At 39.6% G+C, this 26267-nt stretch overlaps 1 protein-coding gene across 1 annotated transcript in view; it reads left to right on the top strand.

Moving 5' to 3' along the window:
* The first annotated feature begins 1469 nt into the window (after positions 1–1469).
* rab40c (RAB40c, member RAS oncogene family) overlaps positions 1470–26267 on the top strand; it is an 86999-nt gene continuing 62201 nt past the window's right edge. The window contains exon 1 of the mRNA XM_060840908.1: positions 1470–2052. Coding sequence (XP_060696891.1) covers positions 1887–2052 — 166 coding nt within the window. The 5' untranslated portion in view covers positions 1470–1886. The remainder of the gene's footprint in view (positions 2053–26267) is intronic.

Here is a 26267-nt window from a genome sequence, read left to right as displayed (position 1 = left end):
TTGAAAAGTCTGCCATCTGTTCTGTAGACAATTTCAATTCCTGGGGGAAGGTAGTCCTTGATGATGTGGATGATTGTCGCAGTAAAGCTGGTGAACAAAGTTGAGCAATCATGGGTCCCTATTTTACTCCTGATCTGACTTGAAAAGGCTCACAGTTACTGTTGCTGACCATAAATATGGCAAGCATGCAATTGTGGAGGAGTCTCAGGATTCAAATGTAGTTTTCAGGGCATCCAACGGTGGACAGGACATCCCATATGAGTTCTCTTGATACTGAGTGAGACTTTGGTGAGGTTGATGAATGCCATTCTTTACAGTGATAATGGTACAGGAGCAGGAAGAGAAGCCTTTGCAGGTGATGCTCTGGCCAGAAGAAGAGATAAGAATGGAAGATGAGCCAGTAAACTAGCAAAAAAAACCTCGTAAATAGGCATTAGAGGAATTGATGACATGATGGTTCCGACAGTACCAATGGTGACTATGGTTCAAAAACCTCATTCATTATGATTGGATTTTGGAATAGTAAGAGGCCAAGACAGGTACTGTGCAATATAAATCACAAACAAAATGAGGATAATGCTGGAAATATGAATGTTGATGAAAGCCTTTGAACTGAAGCCATAACTCCAATCCCCCTCCTTCCCCCCCAAACTGCTGAGTAATTCCAGGATTTTTTGTCTCTAATACAAACATATGCCTTTCCTTGTTTCCCTTTGAGATCAATTTTAGTTACAAGAAGCTTGCAAAATCTTTTCAGAGAGCACTATTTTTCCTTCCTTCGGATGTTATCAAGGCTGATACACCTGAATGGGGATGGTCTCCGTCATTTCCAGTACACTAAAAGGGGAAACAAGTGAGGGGTGAACAAGTAAACACCAACTGGAGGAGGGGACTGGAGATAACAAGTGATATAGAGAGAAATGCTGAGAAATACTCAGCAGGCCTCAGAGCATCTGCTGGGGGCGATACACAGAATTAACATTTCGAGTCCAATAAGACTCTTCCTCAGAAATCATGGATAGTAGCCTTCTTCACATGGTCAACCCATGACAACTGACATCAAGAAGAACGAGGGCACCAACGTCTGCAAGTTCCCCTCCAAAACGCTCACCATCCAGTCTTGGAAATATATTACTGATCTATCAACAGCGATGGGTCAAAATCCTGGAATTCCCTCCCTGTCAGTCAGGGATGTCTACCTGAACCCTATGGACTGTAACGATTCAAGAAGGCAGTTCACCACCACCATCTGAATAGCAACCACAAAACGCTTATTCCACGAATTAATGATAAACGAAATTAGGAATTTAATCCTAATTAATTTTGCCTGGACAACAAAAAACACTATTTCAATTGGATTACACGCAGACTTCCTCCGCAGAGCACCATCCACTAGCACCGACCAATCAGAGATCGCCGACGCGTCACACAGTCTGAGCCGCAGCCAATAGCAGCGCAGCTTGGAAGGAGGTGCAAGAACGAGCGTCAGCGCTCGAGCGCCAGTTTCTCTCAGGAGCGGGCGGGGGGAGGTTGTCTCTTCAAAAGACAGGGCAAAAGGGATTTCAGACGTTATTTCCACCCCATTTCAGCTTCGATAGAAAAGGCTTTGCGCCAAGTCGGGAGTTACCGCTAGATTTTTTTTCGCTTCCTCACGGCGCCCGCTCCTCGGAGGTGGCGGGGTCTACCAAACGCATGCGCGGGAGCGCGAGCGCCAGCAGTTGTTGTTGGAGGCGGTGGGGGTTTGTGCGCATGCGCGCCGCCGTCCGAGGGAAGGAGTGAGTGATTACCGGGCGCCCAGATCCCTCCCTAACCCTTCAGTCCCCGGCAACTCAGGCGGCCCGGTGACCGTGAGATGAATCACAAAACCGGGCCGCTCACTGGGGACGATGATGACGACGGCGGCGGCGGCGACGACGAGCCAGGGAAGCCCGGTGAAGACCTACGATTACCTGCTCAAGTTCCTGCTGGTAGGCGACAGCGACGTGGGCAAGGGAGAGATCCTGGAGAGTTTGCAGGACGGGGCCAGCGAGTCCCCCTACGCCTACAGCAACGGTAAGAGCTGACAGCTACGTGCGCAGCCTTTTCAGCGCTGGCAATTCCCCCAGTCCGGGAATTTAAAACGCTTCACTTGCAGTATAAGATCAGGTGTCTCCTGCACGTCCATCCTGGATGTGGCCAAGGAGAAACGTCCACGATGTGATCTGGGTCAAAATGAGACGCGGTTGATCCTTAATGCTTTTGTGTTTTTTTTTGTTAAATCACAACGCGGTTCATTCCGAACGCTTTTTCGTTTGGAACATCGCAATACACTTTCATTCCTCTTAACGCTTTTTCTTCTTTTATTTTGGAAACTTCGTACTAGAGTGTAAACATCAATGTCCTGCAGACACGTTCCACTTTCTTCCTCTCTTTCACTCTCTCACACTCACACTCACAAGATCTTCCCCCTCCCCAGGCCCCCTGTCAGCGTCTTTATTTGGAGCTGTGTGTGTTTCCGGATTTGTATCCAGCGTGCTCTTTTTATGTCAGTTTGCAAGTCTCTCAGATCGCAATCCCGATTTAAGCTCTTCATAGAATCTTAGAACAGATTTGTAAAGATTTAGTATCAAATGTCTTTCATTGTGGAATAGCACTAAAAGCCTGACCCAGTCTGCGGAAGTACAGATGATACCAAATTCTTTTATAGGGGTCATGGATTTGATGTTAAAAAGGTTAACACGTTGGGCCACATTGTAGCCTTAACATTTTTTTTTGTTTTGAAATTAGTTAGCAGCTTGACAAAGTGAAAGCTGTTGAAATAAGTTGAATGTTTGGAATCAAACTTAGTGTATTCTGTCATGCTGTTTAGTGTGGCTGCTGGTTTCTTTTTTATGGCTGAGGAATAGCAGAAATATTTCTGGCATAAACTTCATTGTGTATCATAGTTATGTTAATGGCTTCAAAGAACCTTTACTTAATTTTAGTTTGCTTGAAAGAGGCAGTGTCCAAGCTGTCATAAAGGACTGAATGCTGGCTGCTAATGGTACAAACTTCAGTATGCGTACATGATGTCAAGTTGCCAAGTCAACTGCATATTTGGTTAATCTGTTATATAAATAGACTCTCAAATTCAATAATTTTTTTTACTAAACATATTTGATTTGTCTTGCATAACGTTGTTTCACAACAAACTGTTTTGACATTTGAATATTTTCTTGCACTAAGATGTACAAGAAGATTGTACGAATCAGCTAAAAACAATTGAGACTATTTTGGTTATTGTGGACAAGTGCATGTTTGAATATCTTAAAGATTTAATGCAAATATCATTGTAATTTGTACAGTACTATCTAACATTTCAGGTTGATGCTGCTTGTCCTGAGTATTTCTGACCATTTTTGGTTAATTTATTTCAGCACCTGCAGTTAATATTTAATATTTTTGTGAAAAATCAATTGTAGTATGCATTTTTCAAATATAAACTGCACATTGTTCTGTATCTCCTTGCTGGGAGGGCAAGGTGATTTAGACCCACAAATGTTAGTGCCTATTCTGAATAGCAGTAGTGCACTGGTCGGAGCTTATTTGCTTTTGTATGACATTTTGTCTGACCAAGTTGTAAAGTACAAGTCACGAATTGAGACACCAGTTCAAGCTGTAGAACTTGTGACCTTGGAATCCCTAATTGGGTTGCCTCATGAGTAGCTGCTTTTGTTTTGGTTGTGTATTGTTGTTTTGGTTTTGAATTATCCTTTAAGACTTCCTGTGAAATTATTGATTTTCATGTAAAGTTGTGATAATTGCCGATCTTTGGTTGCAAGTTAGGGTGTAGTTTCATTAATACTGGCGTGTTTTGTAATTTAAGATGTTTGCAATATTTCTTACTGTGTATAACTGTGTATGTTGAACATTCATCCCATAATAAAATTGGAGACACTTGAGAGTTTGAGTATTTTTGAACTGACTACTGTAATGAGCATGACTTGAGGAATTTTAATGGTGAAAAATAAATGGGAATGGAGTACAGTATACAGTGGGCACCCTAGTATAGGGGCAAGCGCTCAGATGCTACTTTCCTTTATCACTTCTATTTCTGTCCTGAGCTTTATCATTCCATCTTTTATTTTTGCCATTGTCTAGTTGCCTTAAAAAAAAAATTGGATTTTGTCATGTGGGATTGGATTTTGAAAGAGTTTAACATAATGTGTGGTCTCAGGTGGCAAGTTATAATGGGTTTGACCAATATATTAGCTGTGCTATGCATTCATTATTTTTGTAACCTTCATTTGTCTAGCTCTTCGGTTCCTTGGTAATTCTATATGATTGTCAAGTAATGAGATGTTTGCTATGTTAAAACTTGCATTTTAAATTCACTAATCTCCTTAGCTCTAACTTTTGCTGAGTTGCTGCAGTCTCAAGTTTCTTTTTTTTGTTCATGGGATGGGGAAAACCTTTTGTTTTTAGTAGCCTTTTTTGAAATTCCATTTTTAAATGGGCATATTGATAAAATTTTATCAATATCAGTTTGTGACATTGTAAAGGGATATTTATAATCAACAGTAACTTAATTAAAAAAACTTAAAACAAAGAACAGCAGATACTGAAAATCTGAAACAAAAACAGACATTGCTGGAGAAACCCATTTGTGGAGAGAAAGCTGTGTTTAACGTTCTAAAGAAGGGTCACTGGACTCAACATTAAACTCTGCTTTCTTCCAAAGACAGAACATAACTGCTGCCAGATTTGCTGAGTTTCTCCAACAATTTCTGATTTTGTTTAATAAAATTCTTTGTGCCTTGACTTCAGTTTCACTGTTTTCCAGGTTTATTTTTGTTTTAAAACGTGATACTAAACTTTTTATTTTCAAAAGCCAAGAACTTGGCTGGGTGTGTGCTGCATGTTTTAGTAGTGGTGTGGTCTTAACACTCCCTTATTCCTGAATTAGGTTGTGAATTCGCATTTAACTCGAGATTTGAGTTGATAACCTAAATTGACATTTCAGCCAAGTACTGAGTGTTGCACTAGCAATTGCATTTAGATGAGATGTTAAACAAAGGCCTCTAGAAACAATCCCATTGTATTATTTAATGAAAAGTGGAGATGTTCTCCCTGGCTATTTATCCATTGGCCTATTTCATTAAGTTGCCATTTGTGGGATGTTGCCACACACAAATTGGCTGTCTTCTGTACATTAAGGTGTTGGTGGTTAGGCAAGAGATTTGTGGTAGAGACTGAAAGCAGTGGTTTCTGTCTCTTTTCAGTATTCAGAGGGAATTTCGTTCCTCAAAGGCGACATGCTGAAGCAACAATTCAGCCAGGAGAGGTGACAGTAAGTTAGTCAGATATTGTCGGCAGCTAGATGTTGGCTATAGTCAGGCGAAAGTGAGGACTGCAGATGCTGGAGCTCAGAGTCTAGAGTGTGATGCTGGAAAAGCACAGAAGGTCAGACAACATCCGAGGAGCAGGAGAATTGACATTTTGGGCAAAAGCTCTTCATCAGGAAATGGCTATAATAATCCTTGCCCCCCAATATGGTCTCCTATCTTCATACCCTTAACTCCAAGAGCTTAATTATTTCTGACACACAGCAGATAATTTATCAATCACCCTGTCTAATATGACTATGCTCAGTAATATCCAATTACTCTATCCATCTGGATATAGTGAGATATGGTGAAGTTGTGGTTGAAGGTATTGAATGGAGGGAATAGGTTCGATGGGCCAATGGTCTGCTTCTATATTTTATACTTTGCTTGTTGGAGTTCATACTGTGGAGGAAGGACAGCTCCCTTGGATGCATTTCACCATTTAAGTATCCCCCTTGAGGTCTGAAAAGGTAACAGATTTCTCCATAAATAGGATTTGAGACTATCTTTTCAAGCAAAGTTGCTTTTTCCTCTCTCCCATTCCAAGTAATCCATGTGTCCCCCAAGCTTCCCATTGCTCTTGTCCTGAACATCTATCCCTAGTCTCCCTGTCCTGTTGGAGTGTTTCTCTATATAGTAAAAAATGAGATCTGCAGATGCTGGAGATCACAGCTGCAAATGTGTTGCTGGTCAAAGCACAGCAGGCCAGGCAGCATCTCAGGAATAGAGAATTCGACGTTTCGAGCATAAGCCCTTCATCAGGAATGAAGGCCTGCTGTGCTTTGACCAGCAACACATTTGCAGCTGTGTTTCTCTATATGCCTTTTCTACAAGATCACTTTTCTCTCTTGATGCTATTTTTTTTTTCTGCAATAGAAAGCAATCCAAATTCTCTTGCTGCTGGCTATAGGGAGAGGCTGAATAGGCTGCGGGTGTTTGACTCAGTGTCAGAGGCTGAAGGGTGAACTTCCTAGAAGTTTGTAAAGTCATGAGGGGGCATGAATAGGTAAATGGACAAGATGTTTTCCCTGGGGTGGGGAGTCCAGAGCTGGAGCGCATATGTTTCGGGTGAGAGGGGAAAGGTTTTTAAAAAGGACTTAAGGGGCAACTTTTTCATGCAGAGGACGGTGTGTTGATCAGATGAGCTTCCAGAGGAAATGATGGAGTCTAATACAATTGCAGTATTTAAAAGGCATCTGGATAGATAGCTGAATAGGAAGGGTTTAAAGGGTTATGGGCCAAGTGCTGGCAAATGGGACTAGATTAATTTAGGATATCTGGTCAGCATGGAGGAGTTAGACCAAAGCGTCTGTTTCTGTGCTGTACACGTCTGTGATAATAAGTGTGTGAACATCAATAGTCATTTAAGTCTATGGCATAGAAAAAGATCCTTTGGCCCATCAAGTGCACTGGACAAAAACAAGCACTCAAGAATTCTAACCCCATTTTTCAGCGCTTGGCCCATAGCCTCATATGCCTTGTATCACAAAGGCAGATTAAGATAGTACTGAAATGTTATGAGTAATGTTCCTGTAAGCTGCAAGTGTACTCAGCCACTCTAATATTCCATGCATGGCAGTTGGTGTTCATATTGCCGTCACAGCATTGACGTCAGATTCTAGAATTGTAAGATGAAGTGGCCTATTGCCTATGTTCTCCTATCTCCTTTCCCTACTTGCCCCACATCACCCAATCACTATTAACTTTGAAAACTAAAAGCAAGGTCAGAACTGGGTTATCAAACAATAAGCAAATTGACTCAAAACAGTAAACTCAATGAAAACGAAATACTCAGGGTAATCAAAAAAACCGTTGCAAATTCAATCTTAAGATTCCCTACCTTTTGCATCCTGCTATATCTCCTCAGTCTGTTTCCCTTCTGTGCTTCTATTCCTATCTTGCTCACTTCTATCTGCCCTACCTGTCTCTTACTTGCTATTCCTTTCATGATCTTGCTTGATTTGTAAAATATTCTGGATGTTAGCACTCTCTATACCATGGATGAAGCTGTAGCTAATCAAATTATTGTAAAATAAAAAAATGCAAAAATTATAAAGGCCAAAACGAGTTGACATTTCAGATGTGCTCCTTGAACTGAATGCATCCTCCCTAAAATGTGCTGTTGACAAATCTGTATTTTATTTCGGATTTCTTAGCATCTATTTATTTCAGATTGAAGTAGTCCCTTTTTTAAACTACTCTATTTTAAAATAAAATAGAGCTCTGAAACAAAGACCGCAATTGCTGAAGAAACGCCACAGGTCTGGCAGCATCTAAGCGAAGAAAGAGTTAAAGTTTAGAGTCTGGTGCCTCTTCATCAGATGCTGCCAGACCTGCTGAGTTTCTCCAGCAATTTGTTTTTGTTTCATATCTCTAGTGCCCACAGTTCTTTTGTTTTAATTAATTGTGTTCAATATTTACCAAAGCATTTTGAATACAAACATTGTGTGTTTTTATACACTGTTATGATAGAACAAAATTAGGAGAGTGTATCAGTTCTCAGTTAGACCCTTTCCATTTCTTAATTGTCCTTTCTTCATGTGCAAATAATTACGCAACACCAGGTTATAGTCCAAACAGGTTTAATTTAAGGCACTAGCTTTCAGAGCGCTGCTCCTTCATCAGGTGGTGGTGGTGGAATATTCTGTGTCTTACAATCTTAAACTCCACAACCACCTGATGAAGGAGCAGCGCTCCAAAAGCTAGTGCCTTAAATTAAACCTGTTTGGACTATAACCTGGTGTTGCGTAATTATTTGTTGGTGTTTTTTTTAAACTTTGTACATCCCAATGTAACAAAGGCATCTCCATCACTTCTTCACTTATATGAAAGAACTAAATCCTGGCATCTGAAATAATAGCAAGTGAGAATAGCCTTTTTGGTTTTGAAGGCATAAACTAACTTGGCCAGTATTACAGTTCAGGGACCCTTTTTATCTGGACTTTGGATTTTGCCTAGAAATTCTAATCTGTACTTACACTGGATCCAAGTGTATCCAAGTCTGCTTCCAGCATTTTCTGCGTTTATTATTCCTTTTTTTCATTTAGTTTCATGGTGTGAATAATTGCATGGTGCAGTGCTTCCTAGACACAATGACCATTGTAGTAACAAAAAGCGTTAAATATTTGAACTAACTTATTCATGATTATCATCAAATACCACAAAATATTTTTTTGTAGCATTATCTGTTCCAACTAATCTTGTCTCATGCTGCACATTTTCTCTTCCATTTTCCAAAGTACATTCACTGGCATAATTAAACCTGAAGTAACCGGCAGTAGATTTAATGGGTAGTATTTTAAATATTTTCCCCTTTTTTTTTTAACTACACAGTTATACATGTGGCACTCTAGGAGGAAATGTGTTTGCCTGTAGTCAAAGCTTGATCTGATTAAAACAAGGTAATTGTTCAATAGCATTAAATCTGTGGAAATTTTGGATGAAATTTTGTGGAACAAGCTGTGGGCCAGAGGTTAGTAATCTAATTGTTTTGCTAAATACAAAGTAAATGGATAAAGTGCACTAATTTATACTATTGTCATATTCACACTGTAACTTTGCATAACTCCTCATTTACTAATGATAGGGACAGCCCCAATTTCAAAAACAGCCAGACACTATAAACATCTAAATATTTTAGCAGTAGAAACAGAAGAAAATCCTGGATTCTTGCTTTTTTTCCCTCATCTACTGATCATAAATCTTGTGCAATTTCTGTTTGGTAGTTTGACAACTTAATGCAAAAATAGACATTTGCAAATAGCCAAGCTTTTATTCAAGCTGTTATCAAAATGAAATGTTTATATTAAGCCATTAGATGTTGTCATTCAGTATTCATTTTCATTACTGGTGCATATACTGATGTGCAATGACTCAATAAATCATCCTTCCAAGTCAGGGAAATTTCAGTAAGACACATTTAGAATCCTGCTGTGTTTGGAGTAGTAGTATGATTTGAGAGCCTGCACAGATCAGTTCAGTAAACAGTTGAGGTGCCTTTTGTAGTGAACTGAGAGGTTTGTCAACCTTTAATTACATGACTCCTGGTCTCAATTTTGTTCCCTGTGTTCATATTAGTGATTTTATACATGCTGTGGACTTCTGCCCATTGGATAAATTATCCCCAACTGAAAAAGCAGCACAGGATTATGGTTCAGATATATGTGCCAGCACTGTATACAGTCTTTGTCATGTATTACAATAGCTTCTCACTGAGGCACTTCCAAATGGCATAATAGGCTTTGTGTGACTCCTAAACACACTTCCTGCGTAGCTGTCCATATTTAAGAAATACTGTCAAACAAGTTTATTTGGCATTCTGGTAGTGTTTATTTTCCAATTGAAGGGGAATGAGCTGTGTTGGAGAAGATGTGCTTTGTGTTCTTTGACAATTAAAAATGGAACTGCAAACTATATAGTTTTCATAGTCTGCTTCCTTTTTGAATTGTTCAGAGCAATGCTTTTTGTCATTAGTCTCTTGGCAGTCATGTTAAGTCTTTAATAACTTGCATAGTAAATTCATTCATTGTCCTTTTTTTTTGTTTTTATTTTCAAAAGTCAAATTATTTGTAAGTTCCAATGCTTGATATTACATTGGAAAAAAAACGAGGTAAAGATGATAGAATTGGTAATTATGTTCTTTATTTTTGAATAATTGTAACATGCTGGAAATAGCTGACACTACTTTGAGAATCTTCAGTGTTTCTCTTGAGACCATGGAATCTAATCTTTGCCTTGGGGAAATGCTGCTTAATGGGTTTGGCGCTGAGTTTTCATTACAGCTTCAAAAGCTTTTTACAAAGCTATGTTGGTCTTGGACTAAAGGATTGAGACAAATGCCTCATCTGGCAGATTGAAGCCTTTTGGCATTCTGTTCTCCATTTTTTTTTTGAAACATGAGCTCCAAATAATTGAGATTTGATATTTTAATCCTACTTGAGTAGATATACATAATAGGAACATCTGGTCTTTGTGTCATCTTGTTTTAAGTTATTTTATTTTCTCTGCAGTTTTTTTCTCAATCATATTTCTATACCTATTCATTTGTTAAAACATTGCAGTATTTCATCTTGTTTGATATTTTACGATTTGGTATAGAATACATCCTCTGAAAGTCTATTATGCATTTTGAGATACTAAAAAATCAATCTAGTATCTATTTTTCAGAATGGGGGTTGCGATAACGTTAGATTAGATTACTTAGTGTGGAAACGGTGCCTTCGGCCCAACAAGTCCACACCGACCCACCGAAGCGCAACCCACCCAGACCCATTCCCCTACATTTACCCCATCACCTAATACTATGGGCAATTTAGCGTGGCCAATTCACCTAACCTGCACGCTTTTGGACTGTGGGGGGGGAACCGGAGCACCCAGAAGAAACCCACGCAGACACTGAGAGAATGTGCAAATTCCACACAGTCGCCTGAGGCGGGAATTGAACCCAGGTCTCTGGCGCTGTGAGGCAGCAGTTCTAACCACTTTGCCACTGTGCTGCCCACAAATAGCAAAAATATTCATTGCAATAGAAAGCAAGAGACCTACAAAAATGTTTAGATTACTTGGGAATTTTTAAAGTAAACCATACTGGCTAGAGGGATGTAATTTTAGAAAAATCGGCTATTATTAAAATACATCAATCCTTTTTTTTAAAAAAAATCAGAGCTGCATCATTAATTTACTTGCCTCTTTTTTTTAAACCTTCTGAGATATTTCCACATCTCTATTCTGATGTCCACAGCATAGTGGCCATGTTTTTGCTTGTTTCAACCTGAATCCCTCTGGGTCATGTCCTCACTTTCCTCCTTTTTAAGGCAATCTTTAAAAAGGTATGTGATCAAGCTTTTAATTATCTGACTTGATATCTCTTTACGTAGTTAGTTGAATTTCTTAAATTTCCGGTGAAGTCAGGACCTTGGGATATTTTTAACGACAAATATGTATTGGCTATATCAGACAGTCCATTTGCACTCCAGTTTTCCCAGTGTGGTACCCTGTGCCTTTCTCTTGCAGGGACTAATTTGACACATTCTCTAGCTTCAAAGCAGCATGATCTAGGAGTGAGTACTACTGCTATCTGTGCTGTTGTGGAGGAAGGATAGCAGAACACCGTGCGACTATATTTACAAACTTATACTCTGCTTTGCTAATTGGCATTGCAAAAATGGGTATTACTGTATTTGCACAAATTTACAGTTTTAAACTTTACTGCTTGCAAATGATATGAGGCATAAGTGGTGAGAGTGCACCTCCTGGAAGTTCTTTGACAGCAAATGCATAAAATGCTCTGTAGTTTAACATAGGTGAGAGATACTGACTGAAATTGCAGCAAGTAAGCTTGTTGTCATTATATTTGAACTGTTTACAGAATATGGAGTACAGTTTCTTTCAATATTACTTGGGTGTAATCTGTTTAAAAAGTGAAAAATCTTAAACACAAAGTTCCTGTGATCTTTTTGCTAGTTCATAATGTATTGAGCTAAAAATAGAAGGTGTTCATTGTACTGTAATGTAATTAGAAAATTGCTCTTAACAGATTTTAAATCAAAATGAATTACTTTAGTTAATGGATCTAAAAGTTACTTGTTTCTTCTGAAACCCATTTTAATTATACTAATCAAAGTTCCAATTGCTAAAACCATAGAAGTATCAAGTTATTAAAAGGCTGCCTGTTTCTGAGAGGTTTTATATTCAGCTAATATTTGAGTCAAAAAGTTTGCACTTTTCAAAGTTAGCATTTTCTTTTGTGAAGTGAAAACTCTTCCTTCTGTCTATCCATAACATGCAGATTATGCATTAGTGTTTGTGATCTGGTACTACTATGAATTTTTAGGTGATACATAGAAATTACTCCATTTAAGGAGCTGCCATTTCTGAGGTGTTACTTTGGAAAAAAAACACTAACTTATCCCGACCACATGAAAAGTGCTCTCAGTAGTTTCTGGTCTAGAAACTGGAATTAATTTTTAGTTTTTTAGGTGGAATGTAGGAATAACAATGATGAATTGTTCAGGTTGATAGCCAAACCTCAATCCATTTACGCACCCTAATGGCCAGCCCATAAAAATAATTAGATAAATGACTTGTTAGTTCTCTTGCTTGAGAGCTATCCTTTTGAATTAGGTGCTAAGAGGGTTTGTGATTAGGTTATTGTGTAATGCATGGCATGTTGTATACTCTCATTTGGTTGAGTTGGATATGGTATGTGGTCATGTCAGCATTAAGGTGGTGACAGTCCATTTTATGCAAGCTTGCAAATATGTTATGTGTAACACTCATTCTGCTTATGAAATGTTATTTGTACACCTTAATAGAGAAGTCCCTAATAAGTATTAGCCATCATAGTGGACAGCGACAATCTATGCTTCAGTGTATCGTTGATGATCCAACATAAATGGGAACAAAGTTAGTCCATTTGGCCCCCAACCTACTTAATTACTTGGTATTATCGTAGCTGAGCTGAAAATGTGTTGCTGGAAAAGCGCAGCAGGTCAGGCAGCATCCAAGGAACAGGTGATTCGACGTTTTGGGCATAAACCCTTCTTCAGGAATTTTTAACTCCTGCTTTTATTCCTTTTGTTGATCAAAATCTGTCTTAAGTCTGCCTTGAATATATTCGGTGACCTAGTCTCCAGTGCTGTCTGGGGTCAAAACTTCCAAATAATGGGTTAGTCCTTACTTTGAAATTCAGGCCCCTGGAATCTTGTTTCAATAAAGTTGCTTCTCCTCGAGATGTACAGTATGGAAACAGACCCTTTGGTCCAACTCGTTTCATGTTGACCAGATATCCCAACTCAACCTAGTCCCACCTGCCAGCCCAAATCTCTCCAAACGTTTCCTATTCATATACCCATCCAGATGCCTTTTAAATGTTGCAATTGTACTAGCCTCCACCACCTTCCTCTGGCAGCTCATTCCATACACGTACTACCCTATGCGTGAAAAGGTTGCCCCTCGGGTCTCTTTTAGATCTTTCCCCTCTCACCCCTAAACCTATGCCCTCTAGTTCTGGACTCCCTGACCCCAGGGAAAAGACTTTGTTTATTTATCCTGTACATGCCCCTCATAAGTTTGGAAACCTCTATAAGGTCACCCCTCAGCCTCTGACACTCCAGGTAAAACAGTCCCAGCTTGTTCAGCCTCTCCCTGTAGCTCAAATCCTCCAACCCTGGCAACATCCTTGTAAATCTTTTCTGAACCCTTTCAAGTTTCACAACATGTTTCCAATAGGAAGGAGACCAGATTTGCTTGCAGTATTCCAACATTGGCCTAACCAATGTCCTGTACAGCCACAACATGACCTCCCAACTCCTGTACTCAATACTCTGACCAATAAAGGAGAGCATACCAAACACCACCTTCACTATCCTATCTACCTACGACTCCACTTTCAAGGAGCTATGAACCTGCGGTCCAAGGTCTCTTTGTTCAGCAACATTCCCTAGGATCTTACCATTAAGTGTCTAAGTCCTGCTAAGATTTGCTTTCCTAAAATGCAGCACCTCGCGTTTATCTGAACTAAACTCCATCTGCCCCTTCTTCAAAAGACTCAATCAAGTTTGTGAGACATAATTTCCCAAGCACAAAGCCATTATGACTATCCCTAATCAGTCCTTGCCTTTCCAAATACATGTACATTGTGTCCCTCCAGATTCCCTCCAACAATTTGCTCACCACTGATGTCAGGCTCACCTCTGCATAGTTCCTTGGCTTGTCTTACCACCTTTTTTTTTAAAACCGTGGCAACATGTTAGCCAACCTCCAGTCTTCTGGCACCTTACCTGTGACTATCAATGATACAGATATCTCTGTAAGAGGCCCATCGATCACTTTCCTAGCTTCCGACAAAGTTCTAAGGTACACCTGATCAGGTCTTGGTGATTTATCCACCTTTTTATGTTTCAAGGCATCCAGCATTTCCTCCTCTGTAATATGGACATTTTTCAAGGTGTCACTATCTATTTCCCTACATTCTATATCTTCTGTGTCCTTTTCCACATTAAATACTGATGCAAAATACTCGTTTAGTACCTTCCCCATCTCCTGCAGCTCCACAAAAAAGGTCGCCTTGCTGATCTTTGAGGGGCCCCATTCTCTCCCTAGTTACCCTTTTGTCCTTCAATATATCTGTAAAAACCCTTTTGGATTCTCCTTAACTCTATATTTGCCAAAGTTATCTCCTGTCTCCTTTTTTTCCCCTCCTGATTTCCCTCTTAAGGATACTCCTTCTGTCTTTATATTCTTCTAAGGATTCACTCGATCTCTCCTGACTATACCTGACAAAGGCTTCCTTCTTTTTCTTAACCAAATCCTCCATTTCTTTAGTTGGCCAGCATTCCCCATAACTACCAGCTTTTCCTTTCACCCTAACAGGAATATACTGTCTCGGCTCTCGTTATCTCATTTCTGAAGGCTTCCCATTTTCCAGCCTTCCTTTTTTACCTGTGAACATCTACGCCCAATCAGCTTTTGAAAGTTCTTGCCTAATACTGTCAAAATTCGCCCAGTCATCTTCTAAGATCTAAATATAGACCCAAGCTGTGCATCCTTTCCTCAATAGATAACTAGGTTTATTCCTGGGATGAAGGGGTTAATGTTCACTGAACGAATTCCCATGAAAGTATATCCACAATACATGCAATCTATTTGTAAGATCGTAGTTGACTCATTCTGGAGAACTCGGGGTTCTTTGTAGATTTGCATAGTGAGGCTATTAACTGGCTCAGTTGCCTCACGGCGCCAGGAATCTGGGTTTGATTCCAGCCTCAGGCAACTGTCGATGTGGAGTTTGCACATTCTCCTGTGTCTGCGTGGGTTTCTTCCGGGTCTTCAGGTTTCCTCCCACAATCCAAAGATGTGCAGGTTAGGTGAACTGGTCATGATAAATTGTCCATAGTGTTCAGGGATGTGTAGTTTGTGCATTAATCAGTTGTAAATGTAGATTAACGGGAATGGGCCCGAATGCGATACTCTTGGGAGGTCGATGTGGACTTGCTGGGCCTGAAGGGCCTGTTTCTACACTGTAGGGTTCTATGATCATGCACGTTGTGGCTTTTGAACGTATTGTGTATAAGTTGGCAGATGCTGTTGCCTAAATAGCTGCAGTCAATGCATCCAAAAAGTAATTGTTTATTAAACATCTATCCTGAAACCAACGTATGATATAAATACAGGTGCCTTTTTTCTACCTTTTCTGGCCTACCAGTAGCTTGAGTATTCAAATAATAGTTAATTTCATTCTAGCCCTTCATCTAGTGTCTAAGCCCTTGTTGATTTTCATCTGAACTTTTGGATGAATGGACAAGTAAAAGCTCTTACCTTTATTCTTCTGTGGAGACCTGCAATGTTACTGTATGGCTGGTGAGCAAAATACAGAGACTTCCACACAGCCTATCTGAGCCAATAAGACTAAATCACTAAATGTAAACTATTGATATCGTGGCTGCATAAATAATCTGAAAACAAAAGTACTGGAAGCACTTGAATAATGTTTAAGCTTGATTTTATTGACTCAAAGGCTAACTTGTCTTCTCCTCCCATTGATGCTGCCTGATGTACTGAGTATTTCCTGCATTTTTTTTGCTTTTATTTTTCTGTTTACTGCATCTGCAGTATACAAGTTTGTCTTGCTGATGCTGCTGAACAAGTCAATAAATCCTTACAGATTGGCCAACCGCTATTGCATTATCAGAGATTAAAACACTCTAACTGAGAACCACATACTGGCTCCTGTTTTGAGATCCTTTCAAGATGGTGTTATGTTATTTATTCTGCTGGGAATTGCGGTGAGTTTCTATTTTCAATGATCTGTCTATGATAAGAGTTTACATTTGAGACCCAATCCATTCATTATACACTGTCATTCTGAGTACATGTGCTGTTAAGGTTCTAGAAGCAGCATTGTGATACATGTGTTCATTGAGAGAAGACCCATGAAATTTTCAAATCATACTTTGTGAGTTAAGGGTTAAGGTTTATTGTGCAGGTAGTGTTACACCTCAGTAAGTCATGTGATCTATTAGCTCTGGCTCATGGCCCAGTCTTCGGGACTAGGTTACAAATGTAGTTACATCTGTCTACATAACCCTGGACCAGGTGAGTCTTGAACCTGAGCTTCTTGGCTCAGAGCTACATACGTTACCTCTGTACCATAAGAGCTCCCACAAATCCAATTTATAGTGCACTACCAAAATATCTGAAATAGTTTTAATTTTCTGAAATGAATACTCAGTATTTGTCACATTCTATTTTGATAGACAGTGGTATTTAAGATTGGGAAATATTCTGTAGAAGCTTTAGTGTTCCTGTTGTCACTTGGTGTTGTGATATTCAGAGTTTTCTTTCATTGTTGTGGAAGTAGAATTGCTGTGACTATTTATGTTAAGTCAGTCTTTATTTGAAGTTTAAATCAATAATTGTCAAGAATTATTCATTCCTGATGAAGGGTTTTTTAACCCCGAAATGTCGTGTTTTTTTTTCCCTGCTCCTCCGATGCTGCTTGATTTGTTGTGCTTTTCCAGAACCACTCTAATCTTGACTCTGATCTCCAGCATCTGCAGTCCTCACTTTCGGCAAGAATATGTTCAGTTCACTTAGATGCCAGCTCAACATATTTGTTGAATGAGTTGTCACTGTAAAGTCCTACTTGTAGGAACCTAGTTGTGTTGATTTTGTGATGCAAGAAAACAAATGGAGGTGCTTTATGCCTTTTGAATTTGGGGAGAAATGTGCTGTTTAACATTTGTGCATGCATTTATGAAGAGTCTAGAGTCTTTTAAGTTAATGTTTATGCTAACAAGTGTTGATGGGATGGTGTGTTAATGTGGGTTATTTTTTTTTTGATGGAGGTGATGGCCTAGTGGTATTATCATTGGACTGTTAATCCAGAAATCAAGGCAATGTTTTGGGGACTGGTGTTCAAATCCAGCCACAGCAGATGGTGAAATTTGAAGTATTAAAATCTGAAATTAAGAGTCTAACTATATCATCAAGAATCGATTATAAGTATAACAAAATCTGGTTCACTATTGCCTTTATTTTGGGGAAGGAAGCTGTCATCTTTCGGTTATGGACCAGAGCAAAATCCCTCAAAAATATGTTAGGGTAGTCTAGACTCTAACGTTTTTCCTTAGTTTTAAAGGTAGTTGGTGTTCTGGATGCAATTTGGTCAAACTACCAGGCTTGAAACAAAATACACTTTATTCGTACACCATAATTGAAATACAGACAAAATAAGAAAAATTGGCTTAACTGTAACTGTTGAAATGATTAATGAAATAGTATGTTAATTAGTACTAATTAACTAGTCTAATGTAGTAAAATCCCATAAACACACCCTTGACAAAGGCAAACTCGGTGAAAGAGACTCTGTCTGTCTGTCAGTCATGCAACCCCAGCTCTAAGCTGCAGCAAAGAGTGGAGTAAGGGCTTCCACGTCCAAATTCAAGACTTCAGAAACTGCCACTGAAGGCTTAAGCTAAAAATCCCGGCTCTGTGGGAGAAAGACCCCACCCATTCAGGCTGCTTTCTGTTGTTCTAACTGTTTAAAACAAAACCCATGGCCCCTCAAGCTATTTACTTTATTGGCTTTGGAGCAGACTTTGTTTGTTTGTTTGTTTGTCACCTCTGTTTTAACCTTTTTTCATTTAAAGACCAAGAGACAAAACACACCCTCCTTTTTCAAGCTATAATATTGTTCTACTTACCTGGTCTGGACTATGCTATGGACCTGGAGTCACAATGTGGTAGATTCTTGACTGCCTTCTGGGATGGGCAATAAATGCCAGCCAAGCCAGTGACACTATCACCCCACAAATGAATGGGGAAAAAAAAATTACAAGTTCATTGCTTAGTAAGCAGCTGCATGTCCTGTGTTTTAAGGTATCTTGATTGAATTAGGAAGGTGAGTTTATGCAAATCAGACCATCTAAGTACTTCAATAGTAAACAGTCTTTCTCAATTACATTCTCAGCAAAACACCAACATTAAGGATTCATGAATCTTGTTTTAAATTAAATTTCCTAAAAGACCACACTCTGAAGTGTTAATTTGTTCAATGTTGCCATATATGTTGAATCATTGAAATGCCATTTGAGCGTTTACTCTAGTATTATGCAATGGGAAGATGATGGTTCTTGGCTCTCATTAATCCCTTTTTTATTTTGGTAATTCTGCAAAAGGTTTCACTGTTTTGAGGTTGCTTATTTAGCACCTTTTCATTTATCTCTGTAGGTGGAAGAATGTCAAGTGGGAGATGAGTGCAGTGCAAATCTGTAAAATAAACCACAGAACTCTTATTCTTTCTCTATTCTCAATTTAAGATGAGGGCAGCTGGGTACATCAGTTTACTTATGAATCTCCTGCAGCTGTGTTGCAGCCCCATTCCCCTGCCACATGTTTATTTTACAAACCTACATCATGGCTTCTTGTGATCCAAGTACACTTAAGCACCTGTCACAGTGTGTGATTTTAAATTAGAAATTTATCATTTTAGAGTTTTCCTCCTCTAGATTGAGTTTTATCTTGCCAACAATAGAAGTCTTGATCTTTGACACTACTTAAGATGAGTAGATTAAAATAATTATTAAAAGAAACCAGCTGAGAGTGATTATCTAATAGTTGAGCAAGCTTTTTGTGATATGAAGTACATTATATTGTTGCAGTATAAATTCTGTTCATTTGGTGAGCAAATTTTGTTCTAAGGTTTATTTTTTAACTTTAATGTATTACAGCTTTTGATTTTGTATTTTGTAGTAAACTTTTTAATTAAAAGTTCATGTAGCATCTTAAGAAAATAAAGGCAATCATCAGTGTGCATGTTTTAATTTTCACCATTTAGCATTAGTCCTCAGGTTAATGTTCATGGTTTATGGCAGTACTCAAAGCAAACTAATAGATTATTGTTGCAAATGATTCACAAACCTAACTGCCCCGGTTGACCCACAGTCTCAACCTGCATCTGTCCTACTGAACTCATCCCTTCCAACCTTGACACTATCCTGTCCTCCTTAGTCCAGGAACTCTCCACCTCCATTCATGACACTACCTACATCCTTCACCACCTCCAAAATTTTGTTTCCCCAGCCCCTAACACCTCTTCTTCACCATGGACGCCCAGTTCCTGTGCGCATCAATCCGCCACAATAAAGGTCTCCAAGCCCTCCGTTTCTTCCTGTTGTGCTGTCCCAACCAGTACCCTTCCACAGACACCCTCACCTGCATGGCTGAACTGGTCCTCACCCTCAACAAGTTCTCCTTACAATCTTCCCACTTTCTCCAAACCAAAGGGGTAGCCGTGGGCACCCACATGGGACCCAGCTATACCTGCCTGTTTGTCGTTACATTGAACAGTTCATTGTCTGCAGTTACACCAGCACCCTTCCCCCTTCCTCCACTACATCGATGTCCGTATGAGGAGGTGAACAGTTCATCAACTGTAGTAACACCTTCCACCCCAACCTCAAATTCAACTGGATTATCTCAAAACTCCTCCCTCCTTTTTCTGGACCTCTCCATCACATCTACTCCAAGCCCATCGACACCAACAGTTTCCAAGTCTACACTCGTCCCACCTACCTTCTGTAAAAATGCCATCCCTTATTCCAAATTCCTCTGCCCCTGGATGACCAATTCCACCTCAAAGTCCCAGGTGGCTGCCTTCTTCCATGATCACAACTTCCCTTCCCACGTGGTTGACAATGCCCTCCAGCACATTTTCATCCACTTCATGCACCACCTCCTTGAACCCCACCCCTCCTAACGCAACAAGGACAGACCCCCCCCCCCCCCCCCCCAATCCTCCTCTTCCACCCCACCAACTTCCGCATACATTGCATCATTTTCTGCCACCTCCAAACGGGACCCCCCCCCCCCCCCCCCCCCCCCCCCACTAGCCCACATCTCGCTCCTAGCACCTTTCCCTGCTACCACAGGTAGTGCAAACCTTCGCCTGCACCACTCCCCAAGGGACCCCATCACATCCGTCAGAACTTTATTTGTACCTGTACCAATATCATCTACTGCATCCGTTGCACCCGGTGTGGTCTCCTCTACATTGGGAAGACCGGTCGCTGCCTTGCAGGTAGTCTCAGAGAACATCTCTGGGACACCCACCGCCCCACACTTCAACTTTCCAATCCCACTCCGTCAAGAACATGCAGGTCCTGGGCAGTGTCCACTGCCAAACTGTTACCACCCGACGCGCCTGGAGGAAGAACCCCTCATTCCACCATGGGACCCAGCAACCACTCAGGATAAATGTGGATTTCAACAGCTTCCTCATTTTCCCCTTCTCTCCTAAGTTATCCCAGTCCCAAGCTTTCAAGTTGGCACCACCCTCCAGAACTGTCCATCACTCCCCACACTGACCTATCATCCTCTCCCTCACCTTCATCCATCTATCAGTTTCGCAGCTACCTCCCCACCCCCTCTCCTATTTATCTCTCAGCCCCGGCCCACAAGCCTCATTCCTAATAAGGGCTTATGTCCGAAGTTCCTTTTTTTTGTTTTTTTTTTTCCCCCTGTTCCTCGAATGCTGCCTGACCTGCTGTGCTTGCCCAGCAACACGCACTCGACTAATAGATTATTGTTGAAACAAAAAACGGCATACTCTTCCAGTGTAATGTTGTACCATTCCTGTCAGAAATTCTGTGGAAGTGAGCATTCGATAACAGAAAACCTGCAGCTGGCTTTAAGTATGCCACAGTACTTTTCATCAACAGTTACTGTAGATATTTTAAGTTTCATTGTCAAAGAATTTTTATACATATTTAGTTTATGAATACTTGTATCAAAAATACCCCCAAGGAGAAACCACTTTATCCATATAAAGCCTCAGGTATTTCACCATTGCAGTGGTTTCTAAAACACTACTTTTTAAAATTTGTTCAATGGAAGAGGGTGTCACTGACCACACCAGCATTTGTATCCATCCTTCCTCACCCAGAGAGCAGTTTAAGAGTCAAAACACATTGCTGTGAGTCTAAAGTCACATGTTGGCCAGACCAGGAAAGGATAGCAGTTTCCTTCCCTAAAGGATATTAATGAACTAGCTGGATTTTTTTTTGACAATCAACAGTGGTTTCATGGTCATCATTAGACTCCTAATTCTAGATAGTTGAATTTGAATTCAATAAAATATCTGCTGTGGCAGGATTCAAACCTTAGACCCAGGTACCATTCTGGAGACAATGGATTAACACCATTCAATATAAGCAGAGCTAGAGATTTCACATTTGTCCAGCTTTGTTTTGATTATGATAATAAGGTCTTGATATACTTGAATGCAGTTTTTAGGTGTTTAAGGTATCTTAATGTTACTGTTTTTATTTTAAACAAGACCCTGATTGCAGTTCAAAAACATCAGTGAATTTCTTCCAAGGAACAGCATTCCTTCTTTGTATTGCTACATTGTACATAAAACATTCCAATTTATGTCACATTCCATATTTTTGGCTCTCCTGAGCCCATCTTTACTAGAGCTGCCGAGGGTATGGTCCTTCCTCGAGCTGCCACAATGGTATAGAGTTGTAGAGAACACAGGACATACCAGTTATTTTTATTATGGCTCTTGCTGTCATGTAGTGAATCTTTAAAATCCGGTTTGAAACTTGGTGAATGTGAGATTGGATGGGTAGTGGATAAGTAAATGGATGAGGTGGGTGTGGAATCAAAAAGAAGCGGAGATTAAGCATTTTGTACGGGCCATTGTGGGGATGGGTGTTAGTTGAGTACTTATCCAGCGATCAGATTACATTTAAATCATCTGATATTTCCTGGATAACTGAAAGTTACGAATGTTGGAAGTGACCAACTTGAATTCTGGAAGCAAGGAGATTACTCATTGAAGTTGAAACTTCCCGGGCAAATTCCAAGTCCGTCAGTGCTTCATAATTCCCACAGGGTCCTAATGCACATCTGTCAAATGTCTGATCTTCGATCTGGACACTGGGTGACTTGGACCAGTAAATTGTTGGCAACTTCCCCCAGCATTGAGGAAAAATGCAAAACTCTGAAGTCGGACGTAGCTTTTCCTTTGCGTATATTTGGCAATTTCAGTATGTATTCAGTAACTTTTTGAAAGGTTGCATGTGAAAGAAATCTTCATGTTTGTGCAGTAATACAGTGAAATTTGATTTTGAATACTAAAGATGGCTTTATCACTGATTTAATCATGTTAACCCACTAGTCGAATAATTAGATTTTTAGATTACTGATGATAGCTATTTGAGGTAGGATGCTCAGTTTCTTAGTAAATTAAGTAAAACTACTTTAACAACTCTTTATTCTAGCCAAAACCCCCAGCTTATTTTTGAGTCTTCCTTACAGGCCTACAATGAAACACTTAACAATTTCTCCTAATGATTAATTTGGGGTGATCAATTACATGGGATGTGGGTCTGGATCTAGTTGAGATGCTTTTCAGACTGGAAGAAGAGATCTTACAGAATACAGGGAAAATTAACCATTTGGATACGGAACTGGCTCAAAGATAGAAGACAGGATGGTGTTGGAGGGTGTTTTTTTTAGACTCTAGGCATGTAACCTCAAGGATTGGTGTTGGGTCCACCACTTTTCGTCATTTATATAAATGATTTGGATGTTAACATAGGAGGTATAGTTAGTAAATTTGCAGATGGCACCAAAATTGGAGGTGTAGTGGATAGCGAAGGAGGTTACCTCATTTGATAACGGGATCTTGATCAAATGAGCCAATGGGCTACGAAGTGGCAGATGGAGTTTACTTTTGATAAATACAAGGTGCTGCATTTTGGGAAAACCAAATCCGAGCAGGACTTGTACACATAATTGTAAGGTCCTAGGGAGTGTTGCTGAACAAAGGGACCTTGCAGGTTCATAGCTCCTTGAAAGTGGAGTCGCAGGTGGATAAGCTAGCGAAGGTGGTGTTTGGTATGCTTTCCTTTATTGGTAAGAGCATTGAGTATAGAAGTTGGGAGGTCATGTTGCAGTTGTACCGGACATTTAGTTAGGCATTCTTTTGGAATATTGCGTGAAATTCTGGCCTCCTTGAAAGGGTTCAGAAAAGATTTACAAGGACGTTGCCAGGGTTGGAGGATTTGAGCTAATAGAGGTTGAATAGGCTATGGTTATTTTCCCTGGAGCGTTGGAGGCTGAGGGGTGACCTCAGAGGTTTATAAAATCATGAAATGCATGGAGAGGATAAATAGACAAGGTCTTTTCTTTGAGGTGGGGGGAGTCCAGAACTAGAGGGCATAGGTTTAGGGTGAGAGGGGAAAGATATAAAAGAGACCTAAGGGGCAACTTTTTCACGCAGAGGGTGGTACGTATATGGAATGAGCTCCTAGAGGAAGTGGTGGATGCTAGTATGATTGCATTATTTAAAAGGCATTAAGTGTATTTGAATAGGAAGGGTTTTGAGGGATATGGACCAGGTGCTGGCAGTTGTGACTAGATTGGGTTGGGATATCTGGTTGGCGTGGACAAAGGGTCTGTTTCCGTGCCATCCATCTCTGACTATAAAAGGTAATGATTGATTGAACTTAAAATTCCACAATTCTTTTGTGCTAGTTACACCAATTTTTGACTGATTTTCTTTTTTAAAAAAAATACAATTGTAATTGACTAAAAACTCCAGGCCCAAATGACTTACACAAGATAGGAATAAATCATAACATTGGTAGTGCCCTTTTCTCTGAGCCTGAAAACCAATGGTCAAGGCTTGTCTGTTTCAGAGAGATGTCATAACATCTCCGGAACAATATCTATAGGTACATAAGCCCCTTTCTGCTCTGGATATCATGTTAATCCGTATGTTAACGCTATCTATCTGCTTTGGTTTTCTAACTCTTGCAACTTACACAGAAAATCTATCCAATTTCTTTTTGAAATTTTCTATTAATCAAACCCTTGCAGTTTTGGGCAGTGTTTGGTAACAGTAGGAGAGTTTCAGATTTCCACATGCCTTTTTCTATTGTGAAGTGTTTTCTGACTTCATCCACAGTAACCCAAATCTAATTTTAAAATTGTATGTCTCTGTTCTATACTCTTTCTCGAGAGGAAACAGTTTTTGTCAGACCTTCACTTGAACGAACTGATTTTTGTTTTTGCAATTAATAAACAGGATATAAATATGTATATGAACACAATATAAAGAAGTTAAGTTTGAAGTGGAACTTGGATAATTACAGCAACTTTAAAATCATAGCTGATAACTTGATTGAATTATTAACTTGTGAACAGAAATCACAGTTAACTATGTAGATTATCTTATCGCATCACTTGCTCATCCTTAACTGCTCTTTTTTTTTGTTTGTACCTTTGGCACTCTGCCACCTTCAAACTATGACCATAATTGCAACAGTGAAGTACAACTCTAAAATATTGAAGGTGTTTGAGGGATAGTATATGCTCTAGATTTTTATGTCCTTGATTTGACGATATAGCAATTATTTTCCAACATACTAGGAATTAATTGAAGTATCAAATGCCTTACTCACTGGACAGTCATTGAGTGTATTTATCACAAAGATATGTTTGTGATTAGCAAGGCGATCAAGGATTGCGAGGAGCCAGCAGGCGAATGAGTTTGGGTTTAGATTTGTTTTGTTGACACTTGTACACAAGTACAGAGGGGCACGAGTGAAAAGTGTACAATGTCGCCATTCCCAGTGTTGTCTTAAATACAAGTGTACCTACATACAAAAATAACAAAATAAATCAAGGTTCAACACTTTCTTTAGTTTTCTACTTTACACTAAGAACTTAAGTTAAACATTTTAGCCCTTGAGGCGTGGGCCTGCAGATGTTCCATGCTGGACTTGCCCCACATGGGCTTGCATTCAGTCGTGCCAGGCTTCGCCGTGGACTGCCAGTTCGCTACTGAATGCAACCAAGCTCTCCCCAGAAAAGAAGTTTTTAAAATAAAACACTTTTTTTTAAAAAAACAAAATCTAAAGAGGGAAGCAGAAAAGTGGACAGAATGGGCAAGAGCCTGGATGCCACATACTCTGCTGTTGCTGTCATCTTGAAAATCCAAAAAACAAAAATGAGAATGAGAAACCCATCATCCATGAATGATGGAGCAGACTCGATAGTTTAAGTGGCCTAATTCTTCTCCTATATCTTACTATCTTTCAAGACTCTGGGTTTAAATTACAATAGAATGTAAGCATAAGAGTCAAGATTGATACTCCAGTGCAGTACTGAAGGAGTCTGTGCTCTCAAGTGGACATTTTTTAAAAAATTCATGCCACTATTGTGAGAAGAACAGAAGTTTTATTCCTGATGGTTTGCCAATATTTTTCCATCAATTGACAAGATAATTCACACTGCTGTCTCCAACCTTGCAGCAATGATTATACTTCAAAAAGTACTTGATTTGGGCGAAAATGTGATTTCAAATATCTGATGGTGAAAACAAATAACTTGATGCAAATTCATTTTTAAGTAGGCAAAGTAAGTATAAATTAAGCAGCTTGTAAAGAGAATTTGGGTGCTAAGATAGTCAGTAGCAGAGCAGTTACCTCTATGGTTTGAAAAGTGAGAGTGTACACAGTCAATCAGTCAGGAATCGATCAAAGGCCTGAAGCAGATAGGATTATTTTAAAGTTAATGCAAAGTTGAACAGAAAGACCAATGGACGTTAATAAGTGCAATAACAATGTACGTAAGAATTAACATGAAATATACAGCTCGCGATCAGTCCATGCTTTATTTGAGCCTCTTAAACTTCCTCATCTAACTCTGACAGTCTAACCCTCCATTCCTTTCTATATAAATGGATCCACAATAGTTTAAAGGGACTGATAGAACCAAACACCAATATAATGCAAGGCTTATCTATGTAGCTGGCCTCGAGATTTGGAATGCACTGCCTGAAGGGCTGGTGAAGACAGATTCAATAGTAGTTTTCAAAGCAGAATTGATCTCAAACTTGCAGGTTTG

Source organism: Hemiscyllium ocellatum, chromosome 20 (assembly GCF_020745735.1).
Source record: "Hemiscyllium ocellatum isolate sHemOce1 chromosome 20, sHemOce1.pat.X.cur, whole genome shotgun sequence".
NCBI lineage: Eukaryota > Metazoa > Chordata > Chondrichthyes > Orectolobiformes > Hemiscylliidae > Hemiscyllium > Hemiscyllium ocellatum.
Note: the sequence above shows the minus strand (reverse complement) of the source record. Positions and strands in the feature narration are given on the sequence as shown.